Source organism: Miniopterus schreibersii (genome assembly GCF_964146895.1).
Source record: "Miniopterus schreibersii genome assembly, chromosome: 9".
In the NCBI taxonomy this organism is placed as follows: domain Eukaryota; kingdom Metazoa; phylum Chordata; class Mammalia; order Chiroptera; family Miniopteridae; genus Miniopterus; species Miniopterus schreibersii.
In genome coordinates, this window is record NC_138118.1 from 68,363,510 (window position 1) to 68,377,278 (window position 13,769).

Genomic DNA, 13,769 nt, shown 5'->3' on the forward strand with positions numbered 1-13,769 from the left:
GTCCTACACTCTTCAGCTTGCAGTTCAGATATGGCCTTCTTCAGGAAGATTTCCCTGCCACTCTGGGTGAAGCATCACTTCCAGAGGACTCATCACTAGGGAGTCTTATCAAGCACCAGGCTGTGTTGTTTCATTTTCTCTCTCTCTCAGTAGGCTGCTAACTCATAGAAAACAAAGGCTACACCCCGGGGACTTGCCCCTACTAAACTTTCAGTAATATTAATAGCAGACACAGCAGCTAAGATGAACAGATTGTTTTCTAGGTGCCAAGTACTGTGTAGAGCATTGTCTGCAATATCCTGTAATATCTCAATACTCATATCAGCTCTATGAGCGAAGTTACTACATAGTCTCCATTTTTACAGTGGGCACAGACACAGTGATCTGTCTATGACCACATAGTTAGGAAATGAAGGAACCTGGGTGACTCCCAGTTTGACTTTGGAGCTCACATTGTTAGCCTCCATAAACGCACTAACGCTGTCTCTGAGAAAGAGGTCATAAAATTCAAGAGAGAAAAGATAATGTCTGAATCACTGTGTCTCCAGCACTTCGTTTAAGTTATTAGTGTTGAACCATGTAATACTGCTGCATTTGTGATCAAAAAAATGGTCAAATTTCTTATAATTCAAGCAAAAGTAGGTATTCCTTCATTCATGTGTTCATTTAGTCACTCAACAAACGTCAAGCATCTAACAACTGAATTAAATGTTAAAATACAGAATAATTAAGAGGGAGAAAGATGATGGGACACTGCTTGACACAGAGTAGTCATTCAAGTACCTGTTCAATGAGTTAATGAATTAATAAATGAATTCCCAAAGGTAAATCCCATTTTTTCTGGAATGCCTTAAAGTAGCTATAAAATAATTATCTATGTTCCATCAAACAGAACGCAAAGTTGATGTACTTAATTACCAACAGATAAACTCTTGGCTTTGGGTTATTTCACACAATTGTATGAAGCCCTAAATAGAAAAGTGTTTTAAATCAGTGCTTCTCAAACTACAGATTTCAGGACCCATTAGTGTGTTATAAAATCAATTTACTAAGATTATACTAAATTTTTTAGTAAATGAGCTAGAAGTTAATAGAAAAAATAGAATGCATAGCAAATACTAAGGATAGGTTTTTTCCTTGAAATTCTTTCAAGTGTGTGTGTGTGCATATTGAAGTACGTCTTTGTCATTGAGTCATGATGCAAAGTGTAATTCTCATAACAGGTCACAATAATAAAGTTTGGAAAACATCAGTTTAGATCATTCTTAAGAGATAATGGGCTTATTATGCTGTTTTGTTCGGCAAACAAGCATATACCCAACTTGCAAGCCTTATAAGTACTGTTTGTGTTTCAGAGGATTTAATCACATTCTTTAATAGTTATAGAATTAAGAGCCTTTCACAGTATTAAATTTTAATAATGTAGAATCATGAAACTGAGAAAGACCCTAAGTACCTCACACAGTGCCTACTGAACAAATATTTGGTGAATAAATGGATCTGGTTGACCTCCTTAGCTGAAGGCAAGTCCATACTGAACCCCCTGTAGCCGGATTTTATCAAGTTCTCCTGAGTATTTCCCTCTAGCACATTCCACAGGAAAACACAAACCTAACCTCAAGCTCCATTATACCTACAGACATTTTGGGAAAGAAAGATAATATATCTCACATGTTATTTTCTTTCAGAATAAGATATTTACAGCAGTACTCTGCTCAGATAGTTTAATAAGATCAGTTGAATATAGAAGATTTAAACAAATGTATTTTAAAAACAGATGGAAAAGCAGGCCCTGTTAATACCTCTAAAGTGCCGTCTGTCATAAGGCCAAAAAGTTTGGCCCCAAGGGACAGTGGCAGCTGTGACTCACTGCCATGACAGTCTTCGTGGAAATTAGGCCTCTGGATTGTACCATGTCCCTAATTTATAGATTTCCACTCTTCTGAACCCACCCTGATATTTTAGCAGCAAAATATTGAATCTGTGTAAAAGGGCTGGCTCCTGACTGGCTGTACAGTCAAGTCTCCTTTCCACCCCCACCAAAGGCTTCCAGTTGTCAAGCCCAGTCCACCAGTCCTGGTCTTATCTCTTGTATTGAAGGAGCCCTATGGGAGCCACTGGGAACTTAACACAAATTTCTAACAATCTTATCTGTACAAAACATAGTCCTTTTGTATTTTTTGTACAAAATATAGGCCTATTCCTTCCTTTGACTCAGACTTGAACCTTTTATTAATGAAGCATTAAGACAAAATTTTCTAAAGTCAAATTCATATATCTGAGTAATCAGTCAACCAAAAGCTTCCTAAATGCCTTTCTATTTCTGAATCCCTTATCCAATTAATCACTAAAACCTGTCAATTCCTGTCTAAATATTTCTCCTGGCTTCCCTACTCCATTCCTACTTTCCACTTAATTCAAGCAATCAACTTGCTCATTTGGATTAACATTTATGTATTTATTTCTGTTCTATCTTGTTCAAACAGAATTTGCAGTGGCTTCAGAAATATAGGATAAAACACAGAAAATAAAAATGAAAGGAAAAAACAGAAAATCATATAATCCACAAATAAATATATTGAAAGAGTCTTAAACACTGACTAAAAATGGGCTTTCATTGATTTCTGAAGTGATAAGAAAAGACAGCAACTCAATCTCAATTACAAACTACAGTCTCCATAAACATATAAATGGGGAAAACAGATTTTTTTCTTTCAAATTCATGCAGAGTTACCAGATTCAAGAAGACTAACTCATATTTTAACCAAACTAATAAGGGACTGAAACATGAATTAGAATGCCAATATTTTAATATAAAATGATATGCATTACTTTCACAAAGTCAGGAATGCTTCTTATTAGTAGGGCAGCACATTTTCCTCCTACAGAAGATGTGCATGGGCCCTAGCTGGTTTGTCTCAGGGGTTAGAGCATCTGCCAGCAGACTGAAGAGTCCTGGGTTCAATTCCGGCCAAGGGCACATATCTCCATTGCAGGCTCAATCCCTCACCCTGGTGGGGGAGCGTGTGGGTGGCAACCAATTGATGTGTCTTTCTCTCCCTTCCACTCTCTTTGAAAAGCAATGGAAAAAATATCCTCAGGTGAGGATTAAAAAAAAAAAGAATAAGATTTGTATGGGGAGCCAATTTATAATAAGGTTTTTGATGAGCATGGGACCATATCAAGGAACAAGTTATCCTAAGCAATGTCCTCCACCTAGGTGAACTAGAGAAACCTCAGGAGCTATGGGAAAGACTGTTCCAGATATTGTTCAAATCCATTGTCAGAATTCCCACCCCCACTCAGCCCATCGCTGCTGCCAAGAGTCTGAATAAGCCAAAATTTACATCTCTAACTTGCTTTTGTTGTGGTTGTCATTTTAATCTATTTAGCTAGTCCAGGTTGTCTAACCATCCTTAATGATGTTTTCTTTCCTTAGATATTTAAAACAAAAAATTAGATTACTGGCAGAAATTTTTACTTCCTACTTCAGATCTGAAAAAACATTTTTTTTTTAAACAGTAAAATTTAGATGTATGAGTCTATCAGTTGTGAGTGGATTTTACAATTTAACTGTCAGCACTTTGTGCCCCTGCCAATAATACCATTTTCCCATGATTTCTTTTCTTAGAGCAACATTTCCTTTTAGAAACTCAAGTCATAAAGTAATAGTTATGTAAGAGATTAATACCCTTGATCTCAGTTCCTTGTTAGTAAAATGAGAAAAATCAAAGTTCTCTTCAAGTTATATAATCTGTGGTTTAGTAATTTATATTACAATTCCATCTAAAAGGGCAAAATGAAACTTTGAAACTCCTAGAAAGTTTAATCAACTTCTGAAAAGCCCTTGTTCCTAGTACAACCTAAAAATTAATTGTTACACTTGATTCTTTTAGTTATATCCAGAATGCACAGATCTGAACTACCAGTTGCATAATATTAATACAGAACATATATGAACATATATAAACACATACATACATACGTAATGGCTAATTATAATAAATATACCTCAACACTACTGATTTAGACATACTTTAAGCCTCCATTTGTCCAGATAGAGCCTTTAGCCAAACGTCTCAGATTTGTGAGGATTCAGAGATTCTTTTAGATCTCATTTAATCTGATAAACTTATCTAAAAAATGACACACAAGTAGAACTTGGCTAAACTAGAAAAGTGTATTTTTCCAATGTCACCAGCAGAAAAACACAAAACAAACAAACAAAAACAATCTAAGTACCAGTCAATTCACAAGATAAATTTTTCTTTCAATATCTCCAACTTCTCAATTACAGATGAACAGGTACTATATGTAACATATTGTTACATACACCTTTGATACATGTGCCTCTAATTCCTGAACCTTTCCAAGATCCTATGACCAATCAACTTGCTTCTTCATGGATGTTCTACCTGAGGGCTTATATTTCCATTTTCTTGGAACTGTTAAATCTGATTAACACTCCTCTATTGCCTTTCTTTGCATTTTATCTTCTATCTGCTCTATCTCCTCTTGCATTCATTTTTCCCTCCTGTGGCTATACATTTTTAGTCCCTTCAGGCTGGTAAATGAACGAGTGGAAATTAACATGTGTAAGTAGCATTGTTAAAGAGCAAGACCTGTCATGTTTCTTTACATTTCCTTATCCCAATTCAGAAATTTGGGGTCAAATTTCAAGGGCACCCTCCTTCTAAATCCCTAAATAGTTTGTTGGTTCAAAATTCCAAAGAAATCAACCTATAAGGGTTATTTTTCAAAAAGTATCTTTAATTTCTCAGTCAAGAAAGAACTAAGAAATAAAGACTGACAAAAACATCTCAACCCTCAATTAGTGAGGTGGAAAAAACTTGAACAAAGAAAATCCTAACTATGAAAGGTGAAGTCAAACTCTAGACATCACATACTCACAGCTCTTAAAGGGCAAGGAGAGCTGACACCCTCTTAATGGCACCTGGATGATTGACAGTGATGACACCCAATTACATCCCTTCTTATATAGGTCATTGAGAGCTGTCCTACACCTTTAATAAGTAGTAAGCATGCATAATTTCTCCAAAGAGCAAAAAATAAGAATTTTACAGGACACTCTATGGTTCCATTTCCTTTCCTCATTTGAACTTGCATACTTTATCTTCCAGGATGAAATAACCTAGACCTTTTAGCACCATGCTGTAGGAAAACTATCAGCAGTCTATGGATCCTATCTATTACCAAAAGAAAAAGAATGTCTTCGATTTGGCAAATGGCTAAGAATCACCTATACATGCACCCCTGTAATGCAAAGTTTACATGGGTTTCCTGAGACATACCCAAAATATAATATTCCATAAGTTCTTCAGGCATTGAAATAGTGACAAAAATGAGCCCTGATGTATTTCAAAAACGAGGTTTTGATTAGTTACTATTAGGATTTTAGGACTGCTGTAATCAATTAAATAAAAATGGAAAACAAGTGTTGCCTTATTTTCCATAAACAAGGCCTTTCCAGAACATTTTTACTTTAAAAGTGGATTTTAGTTTTATCTTTTAGTATCCACCTATCTCAGGCTGCCTCAGAAGTTAAGATGCAGAACTGCAAATTAACACAGAAGTTTTCATAGAAAGAAAAGTTAAATGTAAAAATGACTACACTCCCCTACATCTAATTACTAGAGAGACAGATCCTGCTGGCCAAGACCCATTGTGTTCCATAAGATTACCTGCATAAATGAGCTATGTGGTCACAATGTCTATGACACTAGAATATTGTAGGTGTGTGATCCATACAATGGTTTCAAGAAGCCCACCCTCAACTACCCAGAGAAATGGAAGAGAGGAAGCGCTTGGAACTGTTTCAATGTTCTTCTGAGTTTCAGATATAACCACAGGCCAGATTTCATGAATCGAGGGCGATTAGGGCTCTTTACAATTCCATTTTCCAAATGACAATATTCAAAAAGTAAAATAACAATATGCAAAGCAACTGGGGCCCTCTGGTTCTGGGGTGTGTGAAAACATTGGAGGGAGGGCTCTTTTCTGGATAACACGCTACCATCCTTTGACTAGAACCACACTAGCTTCCTTTTCCTTAAAGCCACCTGCAAAGGTTATGCTAAAAGATGCCAACTATCTTCAACTGCAAACGGTTCACATCAATCCAAGGTTTAGCTTACCACCACAGCCCCCCACTAGCTTCAAGAAATTTAATATCTCAGCAACACGAATGTGGGCCTTTGCAATGCCCCTGCTTCCCCCCCATGCACTCACATTGCACAGTGCTAAAAACAAGATAAGACTAATAAAATAGCATACCCCTCCTTTCATCTCCTTAGCTCCCCACTACAGCTCCCCGAGTCCTCCTTTTCCCATTCCCTCTCCCTCCGTCATGTCCCCAGCTAATCAGTCCATTTTCCTAATAAAATAAGGCACGTGTTGGCGTCAGTGTAACAACCTTAAGTCCGTTCCCGCCATTAAAAGACTTGGACTAAATTCTCCTCTGCCCACCTCAGGCACCTGGTGATTAGCAGTGTGTCTCACACGTCGCGCTCAGTGAGTCTCTGCGAATGAATGGGTGGCGTGCACGAGAAGGGCCCACGAGCCTAGACGGGCCCCGAGAACGCGTGACCACGCGCATGCGTGAGGGAGGGAAGGCCAGCGCGCGCCTGCGCATGAGGGAGGACGCCTGAGGAAGATGGAGACGGCGAGAAAAAGTGAGCATATGAGAGGCTCTGAGAGGGACAGGCAGGGCCCAGAGGCTCCTAGCGCAGCTTCTTCTCGTTAGGCCCACAGGGGCCACAGTTAGAACTAATGTTACTCTGTCCCCTCCCCTGTGCCCGTTCGCCCAGCCTCGCCTGAGGCCTGCTTTCCGCGCCGCGTCGACGGGTTGGGCACGTCCAGGCTCGGTGGGGCGGCCCAGGCTCCGCGCCCCTCTTCAAGGGCAGAGCTGCCGGTCCCTGAAGAGCGGGCGGGAATGGCGCCCCAGCTCCATGGCTGGGGCGGTGCCCTGGGCCTCACCGTGGACCGAGAGAAGGCGCACGCGCGACAGCAGCCGCGGGAGAGAGTGTCGCGGGCGGGCAGGGCGGGGGCGGGGAGCGGGGGCCGGGCCGAGGCCGCGGGGCGCTCCTGGCGCCGCTTTACCTCTCCAGGTCCTGCAGGGTGTAGCTGATGAGAGGCCTCTCCAGGATGGGGCAGAACTGCTTCGGGGTGGGGACGCCCATCCTCTCCCCGCTCCCCCCCGCCGGCAGCACGGCCGCCACAACCGGCGCGCGGCGCCCGGGCTGAGCCTCGGCGCCGCTCAGCGAGGAGTCCGAGGCTTCCGGGGCCGCGCCACAACCGCCGCGCAGGCGAGGCCCCGGCTCCGCGGGCCCGGAAGCGCCGGGCGGCCCGGGCTCCATGGCGGCGGGAGGCTCGGTGGGTGCCGCTGGCTCCGGACGAGAGCGCCGGCGGCGGCTCCGGCACCCGGGCGGGGGCGCAGCGTGGGGGGCGGACACGGGCAGGGGCGCAGAGAGCGCAGACCCACGGCGCCCACCCGAACCGAGTCCCGGGCAGTCGTGGGTCCCCAGGGAACGATCCAGCTGCCGACCTTCCCTCTCCGCCAGTCGGCGGCCTCTGCACGGAGCCAGCGCCCCCGGCAGGCCTGCGTTTCCAGGCTCAACGCCGCTCCTCTGGCAGGCCCAGCAGGAGCTGCAGGTCCCAAGTGTCAGCCTTACTTTCCTAAGGGTCCCCTTAAACTTAGAAGCTGTGAGGAGGCAGGCGAGGTCTGGACTCCCATTCCTCATCCCTGAAGATCTGAAAGAATTTGGACTAAAATCACAGGATGGGACAGAGATATGTGCACTTCGATTATCTGGCTTTCATTAAACTCTGGTAAAGACAGGTAGATGGACAAATGCTACTAAGCATCGGTACCCAACCTGCAAATTGGAGCCACCCGGGGAGTTCCAAAACTGCTGAGGCCTGTGCCCCACCCTCAGAGACTGGGGTTTATTTGGTCTTGTGTGTAGCATAGGGTTTGGGATGTTTTTAAAGGTCCCCAGATTCCAATGAGCAGGAACGTTTTGGAACCAAAGCGTTATTAGAGCCAAAGCAGTAATATGAAACACTGCTGAACATTTGACGCACATTATCTCATTTAATCTTCGGGAGAGCCCAACTATTACTGTATCCCTTTTACAGAGGGATAATGTTTAAGTAACTTGTGTAAGATTGCACGCTTAATGTCAAAGCTGCTGTAAGGCCCTTGCACAGAAGTACAGAGCTGAAGAATACTCAGACTGAAGCATATCTTCTCTTTTTTAGCACTGCCTTTGCTGGTCGTGTTTAGCATGAAAATGTAGTGGAGTTTATGGAGTGTCAGTGCATATTATACTAGTTCCCTTTAATGTAAACTCCATGAGAGCAAGGACCTTACTTTTTTTGGTTCGGGTTGTGTGCCCAGCTCCTGGAATATAGCAGAGGCTTAATAAGTATGTATTAAATGAAATGATTAAATAAGTTAATGTGAATTGCAGTATATATAATTAAATATTTGCTACTTCATACTTACCAATCTTCACCCATCAATAGTTAATATAAAGTTTATAAAAAGGGAATCTTTTAAGCACTGAAAATATTTTCGGGGTATAATATTCTGAGTCAGTATTTTACCCATTTTTCCCAGTTAAGATTTAAGCATACAAAATTAAAATAGAAATTTTCTGCTCCTACCTTCTTTTTACTTAATCTTGTTATTGTAAGCACTCTCAGTTTCACTTGTGTTGTTACTATCATTATAATTAGCATTTAGCTCTGTTCTGGAAGATTGTTTGGTCACTGACTCTTAACTCAAAAGTAGGCACCATAATACACTTGACTTTGTAGCACCACTACCACACCTGTGTCTGGCCTATGCTGTGCATTCAATTAATACCTGTTGACTAACCAGATGAGTAGATGAATAAGTGAGTCTATATAGAGAGGCAGAAAGGCAAATTAATTAATCATTTCTATTAATATTGATCTTTATACCTCCCTTTTTAATCTAACAGGGGAGTTAAAGCTAGTGTTCATTTTCTTAGTCTTGAGAAAAAAAGCATAGTAATATAGGCCTTATTATGTCAATTGCTATATAATCATTATATATTACTAAACCTTAACAACTTTTAGCCAGAATCTTATTTTGTTGATTTCTTTTCCTTAGAGTAAATATATTAATTTTGTCTGTTCACTATGGATTCTTAGGTCTTATATCCTGTATGTTAACAATGTTTAACAGATAGACTTGTATAGAAAAAAAGGGCAGACTGTTCATTTCTATATCACAGTATGAGAAGCAATGTATTTTTCTGTGTCTTTTTATATGGATATAAAAATTTAGTTCCTTATTATGCATACTTTGGGTAAAAGACGTAATTTCCATGTTACTTTATACCAAGTTGTCGCAGCCACATTATGAGAATATCTTCTCTGCAACAGGCATTTGAAAGTACATACTGGTGAGGATACCTCACCGCTGAGCATTGCTCACCCTGAAGCTACTGCAGTAGAGAGATCCTAGAACCACTAACAGGAGCCAGCCAAAAAAGGTAAGAATTCTTGCCAAGTCAGACTCCCAGATTTCTATCTCCAGAGTTCAGTGGAAGCAGAGTGGTAAGAGTCCTTTTTTTTTTTTTTTTCTTTTTCTTCATTAAATATAAGCAGGAGAAAATATTTGTAAAACTCGTTTCTTGGGCTTAGCGACTCTTGGTTACTTAGTATGAGTACTCATGGATTTTGTTAATTCTCTTTTTCTCTCTGTGTTTGGTGTCTCTCCTTTTATCTTCTAATATGCACTGAGAGCCTGGACTCTATGACCAGTGAGAATAGTTTCTCTCTGGCCTCCACCATCCAGAGAGTGCACTTGCTAGGGTGCACCTTGCTCTCTGCCCAGCTATGCCAAGCTTTCAAGGGAGTTTTCTGTGTCTACGCATTTCCTCCTAGAGATGATAAAAAACAGGTCCCCTAAGTTTTGTTTTCTGCCAGTCAGAGGGTGCATGTACGTCTGGCAGGCAGCCGAGTAGGCTCTGCGTCAGAGCTTAGAGAATCTAAACACCCCATTCAAAAGGAGGGAACACGTGATTCCCTGTGTTTTGGAATGGCTGTTTCTAACTCTGGGAGTTAACTTTACCTTGTGAGGGTTTCATCTTTTTGCTCTCCTTTGGGAATGTCTCTTGCATTCATTCATTCATATTGATTCGAGTCACTATTAAGATCCTACTCGGCAAGACAAGACAATGGATTCTCTGAATTGGAAAAAGTTCTAAATGGAAAAGAAAGAAAAGCTGTTTTAAAGAACTCTTTTACTGTTATAATGGCTAGTCAATAAGATATCCTTAATAAGATGGAAGGACAGAAGTAAGAATGAAAATCAAAGTCAACAGCCAGACAGCAATGCTGACTAAACTGCATTTACCATTGGGTCTTACCAAATTGCTGCCTGCCCTCAAGGATATTATAACCTAAAATTACATTGGCAGTTATTAGAAACATTCCAATTAGTTGAGATCATTTAAAAGTATGCTTAAAAGCCAGGGCTTCCAAAAAAAATATACAGAATAAGATACTTATATTTAATTGGTATACAAGAGCCTCCATAAGTCTTCAAAAAATTCTAAAATAGCTTCATTAACAGATTTGTTGCAAAAGGCTAATGAAGAGATAAAAGTTACTTAAAATAAAAGACAATAAGACTGACATTATCCCTTATAGGGGATTGTCCTTTGATACCTTTTACTCCTTGGTCTAAGGACAATAATTAGATAATTTCTTGAACCCTGGGAGTATCCTCAAAAGTTTTTTGTAAATGGATTACCTCCTAAGCCCAGTAAAAGAGGGAAGTAAAATTTGACATTTTTCATTCCTCCTTATATCTAGACCAATTAGTTATTGATCCTTTGTTTCTCAGGGATAGGTATTGCCTGTGTCCTAAGGATTTGGCTTGGCTTTCTGCCTGCCTGGGACATGTAGACTGTCAGTTCTTTCTTTTGGCTATCGGAGGGAATGACTCAGGAAGTTAATAACCTTTGCACCCTTTTGAGTCCATCTGAGTCCATGGTATTGTTTCATACTGTCAGAAATAGTTACTGTTTTCCCAGGTGGAACCTGACAGAATATTTGAAAGGATTTAATAACTCTATGATCAAGTATTTAGCCAAATTGGAAGCTGACATTCAGAACCTGATATGAATGGGGGGAGAGGGGGGCTTCTCCTAAGCTAAAATAAAACTATGTACCCAGAGGGAAGGAGAGATTAGAGATGATGTAGTTGGACAGGTAGATCAACCTACGATGTCACTTAAGTTACAACCAATTCTTTGGGAAATTGAGAGCAATTGTTCTTATCTTACAGATCTTTGCAAAACCAGAAATTCAGTCTAGAAGTAGTTCAAAGCCTACCTATATTTACCATTCACAGTTACTAAGACTGAAGGAAAAAATTAGGAAATAGGGATTTTTTTTTACTGTTTTTCAACAAAATGCTGTTCTGGTTCCAAGGTTGGCTTTTTAAGGACAAATACAAATCTTAAATGTCTTCACAAATATTAATAAGAAAAAGGCTTTAGCCGTCTGAGCAGATAAACTTATTACCTATCTCATGGCTGAAATTTTTAAACTAAGGCCAGGAGGACTGTTTGCATCTGTCTATATGTTCATGTGCATTGTATGATATTTTCTACCTTCAAATGATATTGCTAATTTGTAAAAGTTTTATTTAATTGGCTTAAATAAACACTTATATTTTAAAATTCTCAAAAATATAGTGGAAACTAAATGCTTTTCAGGTTCATGTAATTTGAGGGAAATACTTGGTATTAAGCTAATTAAGTTTGTTGGTTTAATTAAAACAGGCATGTCTTTAGAGTGTCTATCATTAAGTATAACACTTTTATTCTACCTGGGCTTAGTCAAGTAAGTTCATATTATTTCCATTGCAAAATTTGTTAGCAGACAACTAACTCAATATGAAGAAATTTTTGTAAGTAACCTAAACATAATTTTTAAGAGCAAGTAAATTAAATAGATGTAAACAGAATTCAAGTATTTTAGGTGAACTGTAACAATAATTACGTGCTATGTGTACTTAAAAATAATTTCCTGCCCAGCCGGTGTTGCTCAGTGGCTGAGCATTGACCTATGATCTAGGAGATCTCAGTTCGATTCCTGGTCAGGGCACATGCCTGGGTTCTGGGCTTGATCCCCAGTCAGGGGTATGCAGGAGGCAGCCGATCAATGATGACTCTCATCATCGGTGTTTCTCTCTCTCTCTCTCCCTCTCCCCTTACTCTCTCTGATATCAATCAAGCTATATTAAAAAAAAAAAAATTCCTAAGTCTTTTTGGTAACAATGCTTTAAGGTCTTGCTAAATTAAATTATGGAAATTCATTGAATATTCATATTATTTCCAATTAAGATAAAATAATGAAAATATTAATTACTGAATATAGATTTATCTACTTTTGGCTCCCTATTACAGATACATTAAAGATACTTGGGTCTGTCAGTAAACAAGTCTTATGCCTCATTGAAAAACTATACTATGAAAAAGCATATATTTCCAGAAATTATAGAATATATTCTTAAATTTATCAATCTAAACAATACTGGTGTAAGGGATAGTTCACAATTGCTTCCTTTTTTACTTTTCACTAGAAATTAAGGTTTCTAAGGGTCAAAAATTCTAATTAATGAAAGAAAATAATATACATCTTTGATAATATGTATAAAGTATAGAAATGCATTTTGAGGGAATTAAGAGAAAATGGTTTGTCCTAAAATAAATTGATTATTTCTGAATGGGTAAGAGAGCAAGAGATAAACTAAAAGGAAAAAGGAAAGTTGTAGAAGGTTTGTGAAAAGAAATCTTGAGAAAGAAATTTTATGTGTGATCAAGCTGGATAAGATTGAATGCATTTGTTAAAAGGGATTTTTTTTAAAAAATATGTCTTCATTGATTTCAGAGAGAGAGAGACAGAGAGATAGAAACATCAATCATGAGTCATTGATCGGCTGCCTCCTGCATGGTCCCCACTGGGGACGGCAACCTAGTTATGTGCCCTGACTGGGAATCAAACCACGATCTCCTGGACCATAGGTCAATGCTCAACAGTTCAGCCACGCCTGCCAGGCATAAGGGTTTTCTTTAAATAAGCTTTAATATCAGTAATGTGTTAAAACTTAATAATCAAAGTTTATATTATTGGTCTGCTTCTGATAAGATAACTGTGAAAAGTTTTCTGCCAAGAAAGCAAAGATTCTGTGTTTTATCAAAACAGCTTTCTTGCCCAGTCCAGTGGCTCACTAGGTTGGAGTGTCGAGCCTACATGGAAAGGCTGTGGGCTCGATTCTCAATCAGGGCACATACAGTACCTAGGTTGTGGGTTCGATTCCCAGTCGGAGCACATATGGGAGGCAACCAACCAATCAATGTTTCTCTCTCAAATTGATGTCTCTCTCTCTCTCCCTTCCTCTCTCTCTAAAATTGATAGAAACATATCCTCTGGTGAGAATTAAAAGATAATAATAATAAATTTTAAAAAACAGTTTTCTGTGTTTTAGGTCATCTTAAGCAGGTTTTTGATTACTTAAGAAAGCTAAATTTTCTCATTAGTAAAAGCTAACCTTCTGTATTAAAAATGCCCTAGCTGACTTTGATGCAAAGGCAGCAGCAACAAAAACCTGTGGATATGTTACCTGACATTAAAGAAAAGCTGTGATTAAGTTAAAGCTCTTGAAATGGGGAGAGTAGTCTGTATTATTCAGGTGTGCCCAG

At 39.5% G+C, this 13,769-nt stretch overlaps 1 protein-coding gene across 3 annotated transcripts in view; it reads right to left on the reverse strand.

Annotated features, from left to right (window-relative positions):
• CRPPA (CDP-L-ribitol pyrophosphorylase A) overlaps nt 1–7,570 on the reverse strand; it is a 168,652-nt gene extending 161,082 nt beyond the window's left edge. For all 3 annotated transcript variants that reach the window (XM_081147686.1, XM_081147684.1, XM_081147685.1), the window contains exon 1: nt 7,120–7,570. In XM_081147686.1, coding sequence (XP_081003812.1) covers nt 7,120–7,376 — 257 coding nt within the window. In that variant the 5' untranslated portion in view covers nt 7,377–7,570. The remainder of the gene's footprint in view (nt 1–7,119) is intronic.
• Between the last annotated feature and the right edge of the window lie 6,199 nt (nt 7,571–13,769).